Below are 23,397 nucleotides of genomic sequence, written 5' to 3'. Positions count from 1 at the left end.
AGTCAACTTATCACAGTGAGGAAAGGTGTGGTTCCCATATACTAGGGTCTTGTTTACATACGAAAATATTTTGGATTTCGTTATTATAGTATTTTTGTTTGTTTGTGGCAAATATTGTCCAATCATGGACTAACTATGATTAAAAGATTCGTCTCACGATTTACCGTTAAACTGTGTAATTAGTTTTAATTTTTATCTATATTTAATGTTTCATGCATTGCCGAAAGATTCGATGTGACAGGGAATCTTGAAATCTTTTTGGTTTTGGGGGTAAACTAAACAAGGCCTAGATCATATAATATGTTTTTTAATTGGATTGCAAAACTACGCGGAAGGGCCACTTGCTTGCGTTGCCTGCAACAGGGCCCCTTCTGCCATTTGTGTTAGGAAAAGGTAATATGCGACCGTCGTGCGGAGCGCGGACGGCGTGACTCTCTCCATCTTCCTCTCTCACGTAACCACACCCACATCCCCGCACCTACACCTCGACGGAGAGGAAGAAGACCGTGGAGAGGACAGACATGGAGACCTCATCGACGTTAAGGTTTCCACATGTCTTGCTCCCACACTCCTTTTCTTCTCCATCTCCGGCGAGCTTAGAAGGGGTTCAGGGAGAGACTGACTAACCAAGTGGTATGGATGGTGGGAGGAAGGCGTTAGGTTCCAGCAGTGGTGAAGGTGGCTAGGCCAAGTCAAGGGTGTCTATGGCCATGGAGGAGCTCTGGCGAGAAGAGGGAAGGGGGGAGGCTGGTCGCCACGAGTGGTGATAGTGGCGTGGAAGAGGATGAGAATGAAGAGGAGGGCGGGGATGTGGGAGGGATGTGGGCGGCGGGAGCCGTTGGGCATGGGGTGTGGAAGTTGTGAGTGGGAGAGGGCGAGGACAACGTTGGAGGAGAGAAAGAAGAGGGAGAGAGAGAGAGAGTCATGCGGAGAAAATATACATATAGGCAGCAAAAGGGAGTGTACATGTTTTTAACTACCCGTAGCACATAGGTGAAAATTGCAATACGCTAGCATCACACTCGTCAATGAATCGTATTTTCTAAAGGCATGACCTGTCCTGCATTAACTATCTCCATTTATATTTATGTTTTATCTTGAATCGTACTCCCTTTATTATTATAATATTTTTTAAGATATATACATAGGCAGAATGATTTATAGTAATTTGGAACAAAGAGATCATAGATGTTTTTAACTACCCGTAGCACATAGATGAAATTTGCAATACTGATATAATAATAAAGCTTATAAATGAACTCAAATAAAATCCATACAATGTTTGTGAGCCAGTTCTACTCCTAGTTTGAGATTTGCGTCGAGTTAAGACCCCACAGAGAAATTGGCCCATATGATTTGGGCTGGAGAGGTATCAATAGGCTAGACTAGATTGGACCACTCTCTGAAATTAGCAGCGGACATACTGGGATTTGGGGTGGGATCGTCTCTCTAGCCCACGTTCTTTGGTTTCAGTCAGCTACCTTAGTAGTAGGCTGGTAGCGCTGGAGCCGGTCCAGTGATCTGGCATGGCCCATACGGTTGCTGCCCTTTGCCCACCCCAAGGCGGCTAGGCCCATCTCCCACGACGCAAGAGATTTGCGGGGGCATCCGTGGGCCGCTTCGCTGCCACACGCTCGACACGCTGACATGCCAGGCCAGCCCATCAGTCAGCCGGGGTCCGCCCATGTTTTAGGTTTCATTTCAGGGCGCTGTGAATCTGCGAGTCCGTTCTCCTGATCCGTGGCGCAGTGCAGTGTGCAGACGCTGCTGTTTCGCGATTTCGGTGGACACATGGCCTTGGTTCTCGAAGTGAAAATTTTGTTACACTGTAGTAATTTCGTTTGTTTATGCGTCTAAAGATTCGATGTGACGGAGAATTTTGAAAATTTTTAGGTTTTTGGGTGGAAGTATTTATTAGTTCCACTAAAAACCAAAAAAAAATTCAAGATTTCTCGTGATATCGAATTTTACAGCACATGCATAGAATATTAAATATAGATAAAAATAAAAAGTAATTGTACAGTTTATCTGTAAATCACGAGACAAATTTTTAAGAATAGTTACTTCATTATTGAACAATGTTTGCTAAATAATAAAAACAAAAGTGCTACCGTGCACAAAAAATTATCGTGTAGGAACTAAACAAGACCCTAGTACTGTGTACCAACAGTATGCCTGCCGACTGCCGTGCCGTGCCGTGGAGGGAGTGAATCGATCACGGGGTTTCCTCGCTTTTTAGGGCCCTGCCTCTGCCTGCACCGGCACCGGCAGTGGGTAGGTCACCCAGGTGCATCTGCCTCCTGGCATTCGCCACAACTGAATATCCTGGCGCTTGCACCGCTGGAGCCCTCCCTGATTGCACGGACCCTTGGGCTTTCACGTAGTGTCGCGAGAGGATTCATGGCCTTGTTTAGTTTGCAAAAAATTTTGTTTTTGGCTACTGTAGCATTTCGTTTTTATTTGACAAACATTATCCAATTACGGAGTAACTAGGCTCAAAAGATTCATCTCATAAATTACAGATAAATTGTGCAATTAGTTTTTATTTTCGTCTATATTTAATGCTCTATGCATGCGAACAAAGATTCGATGTGACGGGAAATCTTGAAAATTTTTGCGAACTAAACAAGGCCATGCGATCATTTCAATTGTCCTCCCAACAAAAACAAACTTGGCTAGGGCCTTGTTTAGTTCCAAAAATTCAGATTCTCCGTCACATCGAATCTTTAGACACATGCATGAAGTATTAAATATAGACAAAAATAAAAACTAATTACACAGTTTGGTCGAAATTTACGAGACGAATCTTTTGAGTCTAGTTAGTCCATGATTGGACAATATTTGTTAAATACAAACGAAAAAGCTACGGTGTCGATTTTGCAAAATATTTTGGAACTAAACAAAGCCTAGCTACCTGCAAACTTTTTTGGTTTTGCTAACGGTAGCACTTTCGTTCTATTGGATAATTATTTTCTAACCATAGATTAATTAGACTTAAAATATTTATCTTGCAAATTATAAATAAACATTATATTTAATTATTTTTTATTTATATTTAATGTTATATACATATGTCAAAAAATTAAATGTGATAGTTAATTTTGAAATTTTTGTGAACTAAAACCAGGCCGTAGTACTATAGTACATACTCTCTCTGTCCCTTTTTAATTGTCGCTGTTGGTGTGCGTGTCACAAGTTTGACTCGATTTGTAGAAAATACGTGCAACATTTGTATCTCCAAATAAATTTGTTAAAAAACTAGATTCAAAGATTTTTCTAATGATACTAATTATGTATTATAAGTATTAATACTTTTTAATATGGGAGCGTATGCTATGCAAACCGGCTAGCTATGCAAACTACACAAACTCTAATCAAGTCCACACAATTCTAATCTGATGGCTTTAGATGAAGGTAGGTCAATTTAGCACTTAAATCCTCCCACCAATCCTATTCTAATCATTTTTTCGCAACACAACCCAGCAGCCGCCGTCTCTGTTACGTCCGTCGCGAGTTTCCCGTTGCTCCCGTTTCGTGATACGTCGCGCCGTCTCCTACTCCTCCCGATCGCCGCCAGGCCCCGACAGATGGACTGCCACCGCTCGCCCCATCCAGAGTCCAAATGACTGCCGCCCAGCACACGATCGCCCATCCGTCCAGCAGATGATCGCCCGCTGACTGTGATGATCACCGCTGCCACTATGATGATTTGTCCGCACCCAGTTCGTCCGCAGACCCCAGGCCACAGTTTGTTCGCAACAGGGACATGCCGCAATTTGTCCGCATGTCCCAGGCAATGAACAGAACAATGCATTTATGCCCAACCGAACTACAGGGTCATGCACGTCCAACAATTGCACACATGAGCTTGCTAGACTCCACATGGTAGACTCCAACGACGTCTTGGCAGGTGTCCGATCGATCTCTGCCGCTCCATGTTTCACCGACCCTCGCAAGGATCGTTGCTCCATGTTTCACCGGCCCTCGCAAGGATCGCTGTTCCACGTTTCAACGACCCTCCGCAAGGATCCCTGCCCCCCCACCCCCACCCCCACCCCCCCGCGCGACCCTAGGGAGATCGCAAGGATCGCGCCGATCGGGAGGGGCGACGCGAGTAGGAGGCGGCGCGACGTGTCACGAAACGGGAGCGACGGGAGACTCGCAATGGACGTAACGGAGACGGCGACTACTGGGATTGTTTTACAAAAAATGATTAGGATGAGATTAGTGGGAGGATTTAAGTGCTAAATTGACTCAGTTTCATCTAAAGCCATCAAATTAGAATTCTATGGACTTGATTAGAGTTTGTATAGTTTGCATAGCTAGCCGGTTTACATAGCATACGCTCCCTTTTAATATATAATTGTCGCCGGTTATTTTTTAAAAAGCGCAAGCGACAATCTCTAAACGATTCACGCACCAAAAGAAGGCCGGCGAGCGTGGCCACGTCGCCTACCTTTCTCGGCCGTCGGATCGGGCTCATGAACGGGCGAGATCGTGCTCTCCTTGGTCGTTTTGCAAAAAAGCCCTCCCACTTTATACGAATCAACCCGCAGTCCACTTCCCTCTCTCATATATTCTTGCAAAAAAACCCTCCAATTGTTCAGAAATGAACCCGCGGTCCAGCCGCTGCTCAGGCCACGTTATGGGCCTCGGCCCGCATCGCCGCTCAGCGTTGGGCCGAATTGGGCCCAATGGCCTTTTCCATTTTCCAGCGGATTTATTATTTATCTAAACCGGCTGCAAAATTATAAAAATCATAACAAATCAAATAAAAATCAAAAAAATACCAAACCAAGTTTATTGTGCTCTACACAACTAGCACTACACTCTAAATACATAGTATCACATATTTTCATGAAATTTAACTTGTTTAAATATAAATCTATCGTACGATATCCATATTACTATATCAAAATTACTTAAAAATGCTTTTCTCTCTTAATAAAAAAAATGTAATAGTTCTCTTCCAACACTTAGGATAATATATTATATCCTCAAATTTCAAATAAAAATACAAGACCAAAAAAATAAACAAAAAGAAAAGATAGTTAAAAATCACTGATAATAAACAAAAAGAGAAGATAATTAAAAATCACTGCATCTAAATATAGACTAGCAGGCTCACCGCGTGTTACACTAATGCTCCTCTCTCTTAGTAAAAAACATAATAGTTCTATTTGAACACCTAGGATAATATATTACATCCTTAAATTTCAAAGAAAAATAGGAAAACAAATAATAATATACAAAAAGAAAAAATAGTTAAAAATCACTACATCTAAATAGTACACAAACAAACTAAACACTACGAATAAGTAATATAGACTGGCAGCTCACCACGTGTTATACTACCCCAAGTAACAATATAGTGCAAAAAATACATAATTAATAAACGAAACCAGGTGCACATAGCTCAGTTTGTAAATTTAAATAATTGAAGTAATACTTGCTCTGTTGAATCTTTGTTACATGCTCCTATTCAAGAATAATTTGGTCATTCAGAGTTCAATACTACAAACTGTTGCATATGATATATAATTATTTGAAATCTATTGGAATGACCACTTCCCCTAACATTGGCCTCTTTGGGAAATACAGCAAGCGAACCAATACTTATACCTAAATTGTATTCAAATAAATTATCAATCAATTAGTTAAACCTATTACACTAAACAGTCTCATACTGGCCTACGCGGCAACGCCGCGTCCCTTTTCTAGTTAAAAAGGAGTAGATAACCATGGGAGTCAGTTTGGGTACTCGTGGCCGTGGTTTGCAGTGCACAAGGACAAGTTGTCAAGGTGGAGAGCCTAGGACCGATGCCGGCCAGCCGGCCACTATCCTCGATCGGGGTCTGTCAGCTCTGAACCCTGCGTCTGCATGGTGCATTGCATTTGCATAGGGAGTGCATGCTTTTCTGACCGCCCTGTGACGCGTACTACCGCGTAGTACGAGGGTCCGGGTCTCCCTGCGAGAAACCCTGTGCATTCACGAGATGTCAGTGCCCGAGCCCGGCGCCGACGCTGCTTCCTTGCTCAGACGAGACGGTACGCAGCCAGCCATGCACACCAGACGGATCGGTGGATGGATCGATCCGATCAGACGTCCGGAACTTGACCTGCCAACTTGACGATGCAGACTGGCAATTGGCAACCTTGTTTAGGGCCTGTGTAGATTGGTAACGAAAATTTTTTGGGTGTCATATCGGATGTGTCGGAAGGATGTTGAGAGTGGTTTTTAGAAACTAGTTAAAAAACAAATTACATAGCTCGTCACGAAACTGCAAGACAAATTTATTAAGCATAATTAATCTGTCATTAGCATATGTGGGTTACTGTAGCACTTAAGACTAATCATAGAGTAACTAGGCTTAAAAGATTCGTCTCGCGATTCTTAACTAAACTGTGTAATTAGTTTATTTTTTTATCTACATTTAATGTTCCATGCATGTGTCTAAAGATTTGATGGGATGGATGAAAAAAATTTGGGTGGGAAACTAAACAGGGCCTTAGGCCTTCTTTAGTTCGAATTTTTTTTTAAGATTTTCCGTCACATCGAATCTTTGTTCGTATGCATGGAGCATTAAATATAGACGAAAATAAAAACTAACTGCACAGTTTAGCTGTAATTTGTGAGATGAATCTTTTGAGCCTAGTTACTCCGTGATTGGACAATGTTTGTCAAATAAAAACGAAATGGTACAGTACCAAAAACAAAAAATTTTGCGAACTAAACAAGACCTAGTTCGTTGGCGAAATTTTTTCGCAACACTGTAGCACTTTCGTTTGTTTGTGGTAATTATTATCTAGGCCTTGTTTAGTTCACCTTGAAAACCAAAAAGTTTTCAAGATTCTCCGTCACATCGAATCTTATGTCACATGCATGAAATATTAAATATAGACGAAAACAAAAACTAATTACACAGTTTAGCTGTAAATCACAAGACGAATCTTTTGATCCTAGTTAGTCCATGATTAGATAATATTTGTCACAAACAAACGAAAGTGCTTCCGAAAAGTTTTCACTTTTTAGAACTAAACAAGGCTCTAATCATAGACTAACTAGGCTCAAAAAATTCGTCTCGTAAATTTTAATCAAACTGTACAATTAGTTTTTATTTTCGTTTATATTTAATACTTCATGTATGTGTCTAAAGATTCGATATGACGAGAAATCTTGAAAAGTTTTTAGATTTTGGGTGGAAGTAAACCCTCAACACAACGGCATGTGAAACATCCATCCTATGCGTGCTCTGGATTTGTTGGCCGTGAAGTAAAACTTTTACTCCATGTACTACTACTACGGCCGAATTAACCCGACAGAGAGGGATTGGGAACTGGGACTCTGGGAGGCCGCAGCCCGCAGCGTGTCGCGCGGCACCGGCGGCTACGCAACAAGCACGTCACGCCATGGGTTGCCGGGTTGATCAGGCAGGCAGCCAGTGCCCTAATGCTATTTTTTATGCGCGTCGTCCCCGGCGGCACTGCAGGCAGCGACGACGATTATTCTGCACTGCACGGGTCTTCAGGGCAGTCAACAGGCCCATAACCAATGATGATCTGATCTCCGCCGGAGAATCTGCGGCCTGGTTTAGTTCGCAAAAACTTTTGGTTTAGTGTACTGCAAAATTTTCGTTTTTATTTTATAAATATTTTTAATTATAGACTAACTAGATTTAAAAGATTCGTCTTGCGGCAGATAAATTGTGCAATTAGTTTTTTTTTGTTTTATATTTAATGTTTTATATATGTGCAGTAAGATTCGATATAATGTGGAATCTCGAAAAATTTTTGGTTGTTTGGTAAAACAACGCCGCACGCATCGCATCGACGTCTCTACCTGAAAGCTGAGAGGAAAAAAAAAGGTAGGAAACGGCAGCAAGTACGCATAGCCTTGTTTACTTCTAAAAATTTTTACAAAATAGGAATAGTAGCACTTTCGTTTGTATTTGACAAATATTGTCTAATTATAGACTAACTAGACTTAAAAGATTCGTCTCGTCAATTTCGACCAAACTGTGCAATTAGTTTTTATTTTTATCTATATTTAATACTTCATACATACATTTAAAGACTCGATTTGACAGAAAATCTGAAAAATTTTGCAAAATTTTTGGGCTACACGGCCCTGTCAGGCCAGCACAGATACGCACGACACTCCTAGTGCTCGCTACTTGTCCTAGTAATCTAATCCGACTGTCCGACCTCGACATGTCACGTTCATTTAGGAAATTATATTATTATGTGTACTATCTGATGTCAAAAATATTAATATTTATTTATATATACGGTCAAACTTTAGACACGGAAATAAAAAATGAACTTAGAATTGCATTATTAACTGGGTACAGGTAGTACTCGCATTGCACCCACGGTTTCATTAATATACTCTTATATCATTGTCACATACTCATATCGCATCCATCCATCGCCATTTCATATCATAATATGGGTTTTTATTGATGAAAGAAAAGGGTAAGATCGATTCAAATGAAAGTATTGTGGGAGCTTTATGAGCACTAAAAAAGCTAACATGACATGATATAAGTGAAGAAAGAGATCGTAAAAGTTTTATGGGAGGATGGAATTTGTTTCTACTGTTTCTAACATCGGGGAGTGTTGCAAATAGGGACACAAAACTTCAACTGAGACTGACCTAATAGATACACTCTTCTGCTTCAAAAATAAATTGTAAAATTTTCTTCTTTAAGGAGTCAATCAATCCCAAAACTATCTACTGTTAAGTTTATATAAGATAGTATCAACATTTATATCATTAGATATGTTTATTACGACATATGTTCCATGATTACTTATTTTGCATCAGCAATATTAGTATTTTTATGTATATATTTGGTTGAATTTGAAATTGATTGACAATCTTTTTTTAAAGGAAGGGAGTATACGTCATATATTTACTAAACATGCTGTCATGCATTACATATATACAGTAAGACCTCCAACTTCTTGTTCTCCAACATTTCATCTCTTCTGAGCCAATCAAAAAAGAGAGTAGCATCCACTGTTGCTCACATCCTTGCCCTACCGGATTAGAAGTTGTCACGAAAGACATGGCACTAGATTCACGCTTGTTCCATGAAGACAAATAAATAAGAGGAACCTCCAAATGACACCACAACACGCGGAGACAAAGACATATATGTACCCCTTAATCCTTGACTAAATATATCGTCTCAACATCTTCAGAAATCACAACTTCCAACGTTACCCCCAACTATGACACTGCTAAAGTTACAACTCCAAAACGGGAAGAGCTCTCAAATCAAATAGTGTGCACCATCACAAGATCGATAACAACACTAAGAGAGAATGTTACCACAGCACGCAAGGAGCCGCCGGAAAGACTTATTCCTAAACTATACTGCCGTATAACCACATGTTGTTCCTTGCAATGTCAAAAAAGACCCAGAGAGGCTCAACAGGAAGATTTTCTTTTCCAACCACTCGATGCAAACTTTATATGATGAGAAAAAGACACGATGAAATCTTTTCTAGGGGATTATAGAAATGATGGAACACACGAGATTTTTTTAGAAAAAAAAAAAGTCTTCGGTGACAGAGCTAGTTGCGAAGATGAGGGATGAAGTAAGATGTTGGATTCATATGCCGGGAACACAAGTTTTGGATTGCTAGGCTCGTTTGGGCTGTGTTTAGTTCGTGGAAGAAAAGATTCCGTGACACACTGTAACACTTTTTATTTGTTTGTGGTAATTATTGTCCAATTATGGTCTAACTAGCCTCAAAAGATTCGTCTCGTAAATTTCGACCAAACTGTGCAATTAGTTTTTATTCTCGTCTATATTTAATACTCTATACATGCGCCTAAAGATTCGATGTGACGGAGAATCTTGAAAAATTTTGAGATTTTAGGTGGAAGTAAACAAGGCCTCGGTTGAATGAGTCTCTTTAACTCAGCAATGAAATCCAACTAGTTTCGTCACTTTTTGTTCGCGGCAAAGAAGGCCCGAATAACCCACTCAGATAGGTACCGTTGTTTGTGACGACTGAAGGTCACATCTCTCGGCAAAAGCCTAGCCTAAGCTAGAATCGTTAAGAGCAAGTATTATAATACAGCCAACTGCCATAAAATTTCTTTATAGTCTTTTTATAGTCCACCCATATAATGATTAACTTATCACTATTAATACATGGTCCACTTATCTATCTCACATTTTTTTTTGATTTTTTGTGTCTGATCAGACTGTAAATTTATAGTCTGCTTTTACTCTCTCTCTTCTTCTCTCTCCTCCACCTCAACTATAAAGCATGAACGGATAGATGACTAGCACACCAATGGCCAATGGCGTCGTGCGCCGTGACGCTACTCACCACCTAATTAATCTCACACTCTGATAGGACACGCGCTTTTAGCGCAATAACGACAGGTTGATGTTTACTGCTAAGAGCAAGGTCAATATTAGAGCCAAGTGCTTGGCTATAAGCCAAATAATTAGAGCCAAGTTATACAATAAGTTGTCTCCTACTTGTCTCTAAAACACATTCTCTTTCTTCTTTCTTCTCACAATATTTGCTTTTTGGGCCCACTACTACCTATGCATCCGTGCCCAGCTTGGTGCTTAACTAAGAGCCAAGCTATCATCTCTCTCCTCTCTTCTCTCCTCCACATCAGCATTAGCTTGGCTATAAACCCATTATTGTACCTGCTCTAACATAGCTGCGGGCTTGGGCTTCTTCCGGTCATGTTTCACTTGGGGCCTCCTTTAGTTGCATCTAATCTAAAATTTAAAACCTTTTTTAATTCTCCGTCGTAGTAAATCTTATGGTGTATGCATGGAGTATTAAATATAAATATAAAAATAATTAATTAAATAGTTTGGATGTAATTTACGAGATGAATTTATTGAACCTAGTTAGTTCATGATTTAATAATAATTGCTAAATACAAAAAAATGTTACAGTACTAAAAACACTTTTCACCAAGAGAACGTTACCAAAAATTTTTACGATTCCTCGTCACATCACATGCATGCTACATTAAATATAGATAAAAATAATTAAGTACAAAATTTATCTATAATTTGCAAGATAAATTTTTTATTTTTTGAGCCTAACTAGTCTATAGTTGGACAATAATTGCTAAATATAAACGAAAGTGCTATAATTGTTAAATAACTGTCGGTGAGGACTCAGGCCTTGTTTAGTTTTCCACCCATAATTTTTTTATCCATCACATCGAATCTTTAGAACATATATGGAGCATTAAATATAGACAAAAATAAATACTAATTACACAATTTGATTATAAATCGTGAGACAAATTTTTTAAGTCTAATTAGTCCATAATCAAAAACTAATCACTAAATAAAATAAAAATAGTGCAGTAGCTGGATTAAAAATTTTTGTGTAACTAAACAACTCGTCACTGGTTATCTCACCGGCGCGCCGCTCGCGACTGGTGCCTGCCGCTGGCAGTAGGCCGTAGAGGTGTTTTTTTCTGGTAATGCCGTGGTACGACTAGCAGCAGCAGTGGGACACGGACAGCACGGAGCCCAAACAGGAGCGTCTGGTTTACGATGTTGAACTCGCATCCATCCGTGTTGCCGCTGTCTGAAGAGTAGTATCTGATTACCTATCATCCTTGCTTGATCCGTTTCATCCATCACTCAGTTTCCTGTTCCACCGTAGCTCATGTGCTACACTACGCAGTAGTATGCATGATAAATATACAAGGCAGCAAAGAGAGAGAGAGAGAGAAATGCGATGTTAATTAGTACTAATATTGAACCACCTTAAGGGCCACTTGCTACGCACAAAATTCGCTACAAAACTTCTGGAACCCACAAGAGGAATACTTCCAATCCCATATATACTCCCACATACCCAAAATGCAACCGTTGTTTCGAAAATTTTGATCACGTCTTTGACTTCTCCCGGCAATGCTTTCTATTTCATGCTTACGTCTGAAAGAGGTAGCTTTCCGGCTTTCCCTTCGTATGGGAGGTGATTTTCTGATTTGTACCTTTCGAATTCATCAGAGTCAGCAGCTCTCCTCCGTTTTGTCAAGACCGATAGCGACCCTTCACGGGCAAAGTTAGAAGCGCCCGCACGGTTTTACGGCAAGTCGATAGACTTTTAGCACATCTAACTGCCCTGCCCTGATCTGAAACTTGCACCGCAAATCAAGGCCCTCGCTACACGGTCGACCCTCGAATAATGGAAAATCTTCAGGGCCGGCCGGCGCTGTCCAAGGCCTTGTTTAGTTACAAATTTCTTTACACAATGGACATTATAATATTTTTGTTTGTATTTAATAAATATCATTCAATTATAGACTAACTAAGTTTAAACGATTCGTCTTGTATATTACAGATAAATTATGCAATTAGTTTTGTTTTTATCTATATTCAATGCTTTATGCATGTGTTGCAAGATTCGATAGGATGGAGAATTTTAAAAAATTTAAGATATGTTTGGCAAGGCTCCTCTAGAGAAACCGAAGCCGTTTTGATGAAGCCATAAATTATGGCTTCACCAAAACAACTCTGACTTTTCTACTTTTTACTCAAAATAGTTTCTTAAAAAATCGTTTCGCAGTATTCTTCTAGAGAAGTTAGAGCTAAAGCTGGAGAGAAACACTGTCAAAAGGCGTAAAATTTTTTTGAAGTAAACAAGGACGAAGATAGAAAGCCGCAACCGACTGGCTGAAGCAACAGCAGCAAGGACCGTTCCGTTCCGGCCGGGCCGTGCCGTGCAGCAGCAGCACGCAGAAAAAGAGTCTCGGGGACCATCGCCGCTCGACGCTGACGGGAGCATCTTCCAGCCTTGCCAGCCACCACCGGCTCTTGCTTCCGTGCAGCAGCATCATTTTCTGATTTTTTTTTCCCCAGAGGAGAAAGGAAACGGAGAGAAAAGGGAACGTTTTCACATTTTTGGAGGATAGAAAAGCTCTGTGTTTCCGTGACTGGGATTTTCAGACGTGGAGACGGTTGCTGAAATTATTCGGTTGGTGCCATGTGCTCCTGCTCCTGGGTACGGCATGTCTATGTGTGTGCCAAAATGACAAAGGCCTTGTTTAGTTCGCAAAATTTTTCAAGATTCCCCGTCAAATCGAATCTTGCGGCACATGCATGAAGCATTAAATATACATGAAAACAAAAACTATTTGCACAGTTCATCTGTAAACCGCGAGATGAATCTTTTAGGCCTAATTACTCTATAATTGGACAATGTTTGTCAAATAAAAACGAAAGTGCTACAGTGCCGTTTTTCACATGTTTTTGCGAACTGAACAAGACCAAAGGCTACATGAGCTTAATTAGGTGAGCTTGTGCTTTCGGCAGTGCTGCAAGGTAAGCCATATTAGGGGACGATGCTGGGGGTAAGTACGGGTGCATGCGTCTATCAGCAAATTCTAGTTACAACAGGGGGTACCCTCCGTGCAACGACGCGTCCGGACCACCTGATCCACGGGTCCAGTACAGGCACAGCCCTCATTTCTGTTCTGCGCTTCTCTTTTGGACCACAGGCGGCTGCATCCGAGGCTAACGACCTGAACGTCCGTCCTGTGACCCTGGACCCGCATGACCAAATTTCTGCTCCGTGGAGGGAATTACGGAAAAGACCCGTATGTGTTTTTCTAGTGAAAGACCCAATGTGTATTTGTATTAAGTATTATTATTACCGGTCTCTATTGTTCCACTCGTTAGATATAAGTTTACTTGTGAATTCTTGTATTTAGGAACCTATAAATCAACATTCGCAAGTTATGAACCCAGATGACACAACCATCCAAATTTAGGGACAACTAGTGAGTTTTACTCTTATTTATTCTCCTAAGGTACACCTTAAAATTAGGCCCTGTTTGGTTGGACCTGTTAAGGTTTAACACCCATCACATCGAGTTTGGATGTATGCATAAAGTATTAAATATATATTATTTCTGAAACTAAAAACACAGTTAGAGAATAATTTATGAGACAAATATTTTAAACCTAATTAGTTTATAATTCGACACTAATTATCAAATAAAATGAAAAAGTGACAGTACCTGTTAAACATTAACACCTCCAACCAAACACCCCTTTGGGTGGATTTAGAAAATCTTTGCTTGAGTTGCATTGCCACAATGGCTGTGGTTAATTGTGGCACAGCATTTATTGCTTAATACTACTCCCTCTGTCTAAAAAAGCAATTATATGAAACATGTCAGTCTAAGTAGCCCAACTTTAATCAAGTTTATAATAAATATTATTTATATTTATATCTCAAAATAAATTTATTATAAAAACATATTTTATAAGTAATCTAATGATATTTATTTTATCTCATGAATGTTAGTGCATTTTCATACTCCCTCCGTGTAGGATTTAAAAGTCGTTTTGGACAAAGTTTGGGTCAAACATTGGGAACATAAATCATCAATAATTTTTAAATTGTTGAGTTTACAAATGTGAAATTATATGAATAGATTTGTCTTGAAAAATACTTTCATAAAAGTATACAAATATCATTTTTCTAAACATTTTTATAAAAATAAGATGTCAAAGTTGTTTTTTTAGATTGTGTCACTGTCCTAAACGACTTCTAAATCATATACGGTGGGAGTATACTTTTAGCCAAACTTGAGACTATTTGACTTCTCAAAATGTGAGAATTGCATTTCTTTTTGTGGACATCCTCAGATCGAGACTGCAACTCTTAGCAAAACACAAAAAGAACTTATGGAGAAAATGAACGTTACGTGAATATTAAGATATATGTAGATTTTGTTTTTTGCTTGAGCACAATATATAACTTTCAAATACATCATAAACTTTAATACATAATTACCTTTTCCTTGATCATCGTCCAAAAAAGGTTCACTTGTGATAATCTAGTCGTCACAAATGTGCCATTGACACGTTGTGATTTCTCTGAAGCAAATTGACCATTCCCGGCCTTAGTGCTTTTTGTACAGATAATCGCCAACGTCAAAGAAGAGCACATCAATGGGTAGTGTGGAACTTGGCAACCATGGGTCATGGCAAAATGGCAAGTGCGTGGATGGAGAAACACGGGGTACGGTCGACGCTAACTTTCAAGATAAGGAAGGATGGAACTAGAGCTGCTAAAGAAGAGACCGATTGAACAATATACAAGTACTCGCAACATATTTTATAAGAAGGATTAAGAGAAAAGTTATAAAACATGCATGTAACCTCACTTCATTTTCTAATCAATTTAATTTCCACGTGTTGAATGCGTGAATAAAGGAGATTGTTTGATAAATGTTAAGTATTGATTTGTCCTATATCCCCCACACACCCACCTAAAAAAGTCCATTCTATTTGGGTGCAATTTTTGAATGTCTATAAACTATATTGCAGGATGGTGAACGGCAGAAGCAGTTGATTTGTATATAATTGCCTACTAACATTTTAGCCAATCAATTGTATAGAGTCAAAATGTCTCATATTGGTGTCACTTTTTCCATGATAAAATCTAAATAGTAGTTTGAGAATAAAATGTTTGTCACCACTCACCACGACAGCGGTCGATTGAGTAGGTTGCAGGGAAGTGTGTTTACAACGGACCAACATCCATGTATTAAACAAAAGTATGGTCTAATACTAGATGTGAAAAGTCTTTGATGTCCCATGTGTCTAGTCGAATTTCTTGTGTGATTGGCAGTTCGGCACACCAATAGCGTAAACGTTCAACATCCTCATCATAACAATATTTGCTTTCATCTAACCAACTATCAACGAATAATACACGTTTCACAATGGTTATGTCTTTCATTGTCTCGGAGTTACAGGCACGTTTGTGGTGAGATAACGTTTGGTTCACGTATTGGAACAGAAGGTGTTTGTCTCGAGTCTGGGTGTATTCCATCACGGTGTAATTGAATAACGGGCTATTCAGATCTGATCCAGTGGCGGAACCAAAAATTTTCAAACAATGTTAGTTTTTCGCTCAGGACTTGTTTAGATCGGGAAAAGAAAAATTTTGAAGTATTATAACACATTTATAACTATTACTATTAGTATTTAATTATAAATTAATTAAATTTTAAAAATTTATTTCATAAAATATATGTAAACTAAATAATTAATTAATTTTTAATCTATATTTAGTATTTCATACATATGTTAAATATTCGATGGGGCAGCTAAAAAAATGTTAGTTTTGGATTGTAAGAGCATCTCTAACACTTTATCATCAGACTCTCCCATCCTTAACTTTTTAGTAAAATAAGAAAAAACACTCTTTAATAGTTTGATATCTTCCTTCCTCATCTTTTCCTACCTTGCAAACATTTCTGGAGTTTCTCAGTCCATCTAATAAGCATGAAGAAAGACAATATTTCAAGTGAGAAAAACATAAGAGAGAAAGATATGGTCGAAGAGCTTAAACATGTACAGAAATAAATTTAGAAGTCCTGATACAAAATATAAAACCGAGTCGTAGAAAAAAAATATATCAAATATAGAAAAATTTTAGAGATAATTTATTTTTTATATATATTAATTTAGGAGTTGGTAAACACTATATTAGGAGAGAATCTCTTGCGGATGCTCTAAAGGGGGCTTCAGTTTGAGAAGGTGAAGGCGAGGAAACTTAGATGCCCCGCCCCTGGTATCTCTACGTACTATCTCTCGTCAGCAGCTGTGTTTGTGTATTCTACGAGTATAAAATCCGTGTGCAGTTACGGGATTGCACACTCCTCCGTGGCTCCGTCCGTCGTCCCCAGTCCCAGACGCGCGAGCGAGATCCGCACAGACAAGATGAGGAAACAGGAATTGACAGAAGGAGCAGGCAGGCCGCCCCCACGGCGCCTCGGACCGCTCGCCCGCCTCTGAATCCTTCCCGAGGCCTACGTGTCCCCGTCCGCCCCGTGCTCCTGCCCGCCTCTCCACGTGTAACCGACCTCCCCCCACATTTCCGACGTCACCTCACCTCCCGACGGACCTCCCTCCCCTTAACCCCTCCCCTCGCCCCCGCCCGCACCGCACCCACCCGGTCGTCATCGTCATCCCCCCACCCCACCCCCACCTCACTACTCCATCACTCACCGCCCGCCAAGCGCGAAGCCGCTGCTGACCGCTTCGTTCACAGAGCAGAGCACGCCACCGCGCCACACACACACACCCCTCTCACCGACCGACCCATGGCCATGGGCGGCGCGTCGTTCCCCTTCCAGTGGCCCGAGGCGGATCCTGGGCTCGACGACGTCACCTTGCCTCCGCTGCCCACCGCGGTGCCCGACGCCGCCGGGGTCGCTGCTGCTGCGTACTACGCGGACTCCGCGGCGGACATGCACGCGATGCCGCACATGGAGGCGCTGCCCGATTTCGCCGCGGCGCTGGCGGCGATGCGGCGGGAGGAGGAGGAGGCCGCGGGCATCCGCCTGGTGCACCTCCTCATGAGCTGCGCGGGCGCCGTGGAGGCGGGCGACCACGCGGGCGCGTCGGCGCACCTGGCCGACGCGCACGCCGCGCTCGCCGCCGTCTCCCCCGCCTCCGGCATCGGCCGCGTCGCCGTCCACTTCACCGCCGCGCTGTCCCGCCGCCTGTTCCCTCCTCCCACGCCTTCGCCTCCGCCTCCGGCCCCGCCCGCCGCCGAAGTCGCCGCCGACCACGCCTTCCTCTACCACCGCTTCTACGAGGCCGGGCCGTACCTCAAGTTCGCGCACTTCACGGCCAACCAGGCCATCCTCGAGGCCGTCCAGGGCTGCAGGCACGTCCACATCATCGACTTCAGCCTGATGCAGGGCCTCCAGTGGCCCGCGCTGATCCAGGCCCTGGCGCTCCGCCCCGGTGGCCCGCCGTCGCTCCGCCTCACCGGCATTGGCCCGCCTTCCCCACCCGGCCGCGACGACCTCCGCGACGTCGGGGTCCGCCTCGCCGACCTCGCCCGCTCCGTGCGCGTCCACTTCTCCTTCCGCGGCGTGGCCGCCAACCGCCTCGACGAGGTGCGCCCATGGATGCTGCAGGTGGCGCAGGGCGAGGCCGTCGCCGTCAACTCCGTGCTCCAGCTCCACCGCCTCCTCGCCGACGACGCTTCCTTCTCGGCCGACGACGCCCGGCCGCGCGCGCCCATCGACGCCGTCCTCGACTGCGTCGCCTCCGTGCGCCCCAAGGTGTTGACGGTCGTGGAGCAGGAGGCCGACCACAACAAGCCGGGTTTCCTGGACCGGTTCACGGAGGCGCTCTTCTACTACTCGGCGGTGTTCGACTCCCTGGACGCGGCGAGCGGCGGCGCGGGCGACGCGGCGGCGGAGGCGTACCTGGAGCGCGAGATCTGCGACATCGTGTGCGGCGAGGGCGCGGACCGCAGGGAACGGCACGAGCCGCTGTGGCGGTGGCGGGACAGGCTGGGTCGGGCGGGGCTGGCCGCCGTGCCGCTGGGCGCCAACGCGCTGCGGCAGGCGCGGATGCTGGTGGGGCTCTTCTCCGGGGAAGGGCACTGCGTGGAGGAGGCCGAAGGGTGCCTGACACTGGGCTGGCACGGGCGGCCGCTCTTCTCGGCGTCCGCGTGGCGCGCCGCGGAAGAGAACAATCAGAGTGACAGCTGCAACGCGGACGGCAGCAGGAGCAGCGGCAGCGGCAGCGGCAGCGGCAGTGAGGAGAGCAATATCAGCTGCAGCAGCTAGGGCTAGGTATCCCAATTCCCGTCGTAGTTTTTACTGTAAATTCGGTGAGGGTAGCGCGGTTGGTTATTACTGTAAAATCGCGGTGCGTGCGCGCGGTCCAAATGGTTTGCATCGGTCGTAAATGGTAGACTGAAATGACATGAAATTCTGTTAAGCGTGTCGTCATAGTTGAATAAACGACGGCACTGATCGAAAGCGCCCCTGGAAAACGCCATTGCAATCGTAGAAGCTCTAGAAACACTTGTTCCCTCCATCGTCCTCCCTCTCCCTCCCCTGGATTTGTTCTAGTAGTAGTGTACGTAGAGTAGACCGTGACTGCATGATCGTCGGCATCCTCACCCCGCTTCCTGCCTGTGTGGCCTGCTGACACATCGCGCGCAAGAAGACGCGGTGGCATTTCTGAGCTGGTGACAACAGCAACAAGCAATACGGGAACCTCATGTATCCGGGAAAAAACACATATGTATATATTTCATCATCACCACTGTTAATAGAATGCCTACATATAGCCGTATGTTGATAATGAGAAAAACATGCGGTTTTTTAAACCAGCAACCATATACCAACTTTAGGGATTCCAAATGGTTGAAAAAATTTTAGATTCTTCGTCACATCGAATCTTACGGTGCATGCATAAAGCATTAAATATAAATAAAAATAATTTACAGGCAAACTGTGTATTTAATGCTTCATGCATGTACCATAAGATTTGATGTGACGAGAAATCTTGAAAATTTTTTAGTTTTTAGGTGAACTAAACAAGGCCTAAACAAGGCAATAACCAGAGTCCAGATCAGAACTAGCGCTGGCACTTCCATGAAAAGAATTGATTTCAGTTTCAAACCGCTTGGCATCTGACCAAATCACTGTCCCGGGCGAATCAGTGCTATCGATTTCTGTTGACACTTCGATTTGCACCGATCGTGCTTGCGCTAGACGCCAGATCGACGGTCGCGCGCTGACGACCGTTGCTCTGTTACCACACAATAAACAAACAGGCCATCCAGTTTCTCAATGCGAGGCCGAGGCACCTGCACAGGCAAAAGCTCCGGGACGTACAGTAGTGGTTGTAACTTTGCAAAGAGTCGGGATTATGCCTTTAAATAAGCTCTCGTTACAGTAGGATTCGCCGAGTACTCGTAAGCGGCACATGCGGCGCACACGCGCACGGACGGCATGGCATGGCATGGCATCTCTCGGTCTCGGGTCGGGCGGGCTCGGCGGTCACAGATTCTTCTAGGTGCGGCTGCACGTCAGGGCCGTCCCCGAAAAGTGCAAGTGTTGCGTGCCCTGCCGAAGTGTGCGCAGGCAAGATCAGAGTCAGGTCAGGTCATCAGTATTTGAAACACGCCGTACGACTAGTTGATGCTCACATGTTTTTTTTTTTTTTTTCCTCTCTCGGCTCTATCATCATTCGTGGTACCGGCCGGCCACAAGTCCCGAACCATATTAAAAAAAGAAACAAACTGCTGTTAATGAGGAGAGAATTGGGATGCTCGCTGGATGGTCAGTCGCGATCGCAATCACACAGTGGCACAGCAGAGGATCGATCACACGCACATGCAACGCATGTTGCCACCCGAGGCCGGCACATCCGTAGCTCTACTACCCGAGGCGGCACCGGGGTGAAGGAAATAGCTTGGCTTCCGAGGCATCAGCTGACGAGCAGGAGGTCGTAGCAGCCTGAGCGGACCACCGCCGCGTTCACGTGCCGGCCGGTCGACGCGATCGCGCCCGCTTCCCTAGCTACTCCCCGGCGCATGGCAGACGGACGGGACGGGGTGGCTGAGCTCGGCTGTCACGCAACTGGCGACGCGGGGCGGGGCCATCTCTCTCTCTCTGCGCTCTGAAGCGAGCGGCGTGCATGGACCACGCCACGTTCAGGCGTACAGCTGCGTTCCGTGTGTGTCCGTGCGTAGGGTGGTGCGGCCAGCGTCCGTCTGCCCCGGCCCCGGTCCCGGTCCCGGCTGTCCGGCGGCTCCGCGCGCGCGGCCTCACTCATCAGTACCGCCCGGACGGGTTGCCAAAGACCGCGCGCCGCGCGGTGAGGGTGTCAATAAAAGCGATGAATGGAATGTTAAGAATTCCTCTGTTAAAGGACTGATGGGCATGTCTTGAAGCCAGCCACAGATATATGTCCATACCATATAGTATGCTTTGGAGGCTTACCATATATGTCCATACCATGTATGCTTTGGAGGCTTACCATATTTGCCCTTGAAGGCTATATGTGTACTACCTGTAATGACTACTGAAGAGATGACTGCTCTCACATACTTGTATCTCTTGTGTTGTTCTTGACGATTAGGGCCTAGTTTACTTCCACTCAAAAACCCAAAATTTTTTAAGATTCTCCGTCAAATATATGTGAAAATAAAAACTAATTTCACAGTTTGGTCGAAATTGACAAGACGAATCTTTTGAGCCTAGTTAGTTCACATCAGGAACTAAACACGACCTAGGAAACCACACAAAATCTATGTACAACCTCTACACTTCTTTTTCTTAGGGTTGGAAATAGTAAAACGGATCTAGCAATCCATCAAGAGGCCGATTCTCACATCAAAGAACAGGTTTGTTTTTGCAAAACAATAAAGCTAGTTTATGCATGACTGAACTGGTTAATCTACTTGTTATTAGGCACAATGCAAAATTTTTTAGCGCATTGGCCTATTAGCTCAGTTGGTTAGAGCGTCGTGCTAATAACGCGAAGGTCGCAGGTTCGAGACCTGCATGGGCCATTTTTTTCCATTTTCTGCTTTATATTTTTTTTTAAATTCTTTTTTCATTTTGTGCTTTCTTTTTTTAACTATTCCCCCGCTTTGTGTTTTTCTTTTCTTAACTTTTCCCCCGCTTTGTGTTTTTCCCTTTTTCCTACACAATCTCTGCATGGGTCATTTTGTGTTTTTTTTTCTGTTTCCCTATTTTGTCTCTGCATGGGGCCATCTTGTGTATTTTTTTTCCTACAGCAATTTTCTGTACTCGTTTTCTTTTCATATACACCCTCTGCATGGCAGCATGGGCTATTTGTGTATTTCTCCCTATGCACTCTCTTTTGTTTCTTCAATTTGTACACTTTTTTTCCTTCACCATCGTGGTTTTTTAATGTTTTCATCTCCGTCGGTGAGCCTGAACATTTGCCCCACAGCTTGGAAATAAAGCCCACACATCTAAAAGTGCCCCTGTTTGGAAACGAAAGAATTTTCCCTCCATTTTTATGTGTTTTCTGTAAAATTGGACTCCTTTTTATGAGACTCCTGTATTTTAAACACAACTCTGCTCTACTCTGCCTCACTCGAAAAGTGCATCCACTGGATCATGGACTGCACGGACCTAGCCGCCTAGGACACTGAGGCTCTTATCGACATGAAAGTTTGACGAATTGAACTATGCAGTATCATAATCTCTACTGTTTAATTGTAAGTTGTTTTAGTTTTAAGTCTAACTTATTTAATTTTGATCGAACTTGTAGAAAATATAGTAGTAGCATTTTTACTATCAAATAAATGTGCTATCAAAATATATTTCATGGTGTCTTCAGTTCATCTTTTTCGGCATTGTAGATGGTTGTGTGTTTTTCATAAGCTTTAACCATAAATATAATATCAAAATATATTTAATGTTGTATCTAATGAATCTTGCCTGACGTTGTAGACATTGTACAACTTTTTTTCTATAATTTCGATCAAAGTAAGATATGTTTGATTGAGAATAATTTATAATTTAAAGCAGATAGAGTACATACTTTATACTATCTCAAAATAACCGTTGTATGCGTTTTTTCAAGAAATAACTTTGACTAAATATATATTAAAAGTATTAAAATTTATAATACATAATTAGTATCATTGCAAATATCTTTGAATCTAGTTTTTTGTTAAACTTATTTAGAGATACAAATATTGCACATATTTTCTATAAATCGAGTTAAGCTTGTGCCACAGAAACCAATAACAACAGTTAATTTGGGATATGGGATAAAGGAACAACGAGAGTAACTTCTACTAATAATATATCGATCTAAAAAAACGTTGGACTCGAGTCCCTGTTCAGCAACATTTTTCCACAGCCTTGGCCGTGTGTGTTCCTCGCAAGGGGATGAATCCAGAACGCGACCATTTGCCTTCTGTACAAGGGATGTACATATGCTGACAGCGCCGGCAAACACTATGTTAATGAGTCATGGATGGGACACTCCTGGTAGCGATGCAGTAACGCAGGAACAATTCGGTGACTCCATCTGAACTTGCGACACTGTTCCAGGCCTGTTCACCTCAGATTCACCATGGCAGATGAGTCGCCACTACGAAGTATACATGGTCCATCTTTCAGCTAGGACCATATGATTTCAGCTAGGACCATGTGGGGCCTTTTCATCGTTAACTAAAAGGAGAATACAGATTTTAATGGCCCGGTCATTATAAGTTCCTGAGGTTCTGCAGGTGCTAAAAATTTGTCTTCTGGCATGTAAAGATGTCTGAATATTTCCATGTATCTAGGAAGTACACACTTTTCGACATTATTTACTGTATGGTGGACTTAAAAATGCAAAGAAATTTAAACTCGATAATAATACTATATAATAGACAAATAACTCTGATTTCCCCCAAGAGTAAACAAATAACACCCTTGGAGATTTTCTGAACTCCATTGCATTACAGCAAAGAATGCTGAAAAGTGAGTAACAGAAACTTGGGAATATCCAAATATGAGCAACTTGGGATCTGATAACAAATTTGAATTTGTGAGATAATAGCTTACTTTGATGGAGTAACCTTGGA

General features: G+C 42.8%; 1 protein-coding gene and 1 non-coding gene across 2 annotated transcripts; both read left to right on the top strand.

Annotated features, from left to right (window-relative positions):
- On the top strand, positions 16,981-18,836 carry LOC8058233 (DELLA protein DWARF8). The gene has a single exon (XM_002458187.2). It carries the CDS (start codon positions 17,132-17,134, stop codon positions 18,614-18,616), a length of 1,485 nt encoding a protein of 494 aa, XP_002458232.2. The 5' UTR covers positions 16,981-17,131; the 3' UTR covers positions 18,617-18,836.
- TRNAI-AAU lies at positions 21,284-21,357 on the top strand. Its single transcript has one exon. It is a non-coding gene; the product is annotated as a tRNA-Ile (tRNA).

The sequence above is a fragment of the Sorghum bicolor genome, chromosome 3 (assembly GCF_000003195.3).
Source record: "Sorghum bicolor cultivar BTx623 chromosome 3, Sorghum_bicolor_NCBIv3, whole genome shotgun sequence".
In the NCBI taxonomy this organism is placed as follows: domain Eukaryota; kingdom Viridiplantae; phylum Streptophyta; class Magnoliopsida; order Poales; family Poaceae; genus Sorghum; species Sorghum bicolor.
Note: the sequence above shows the minus strand (reverse complement) of the source record. Positions and strands in the feature narration are given on the sequence as shown.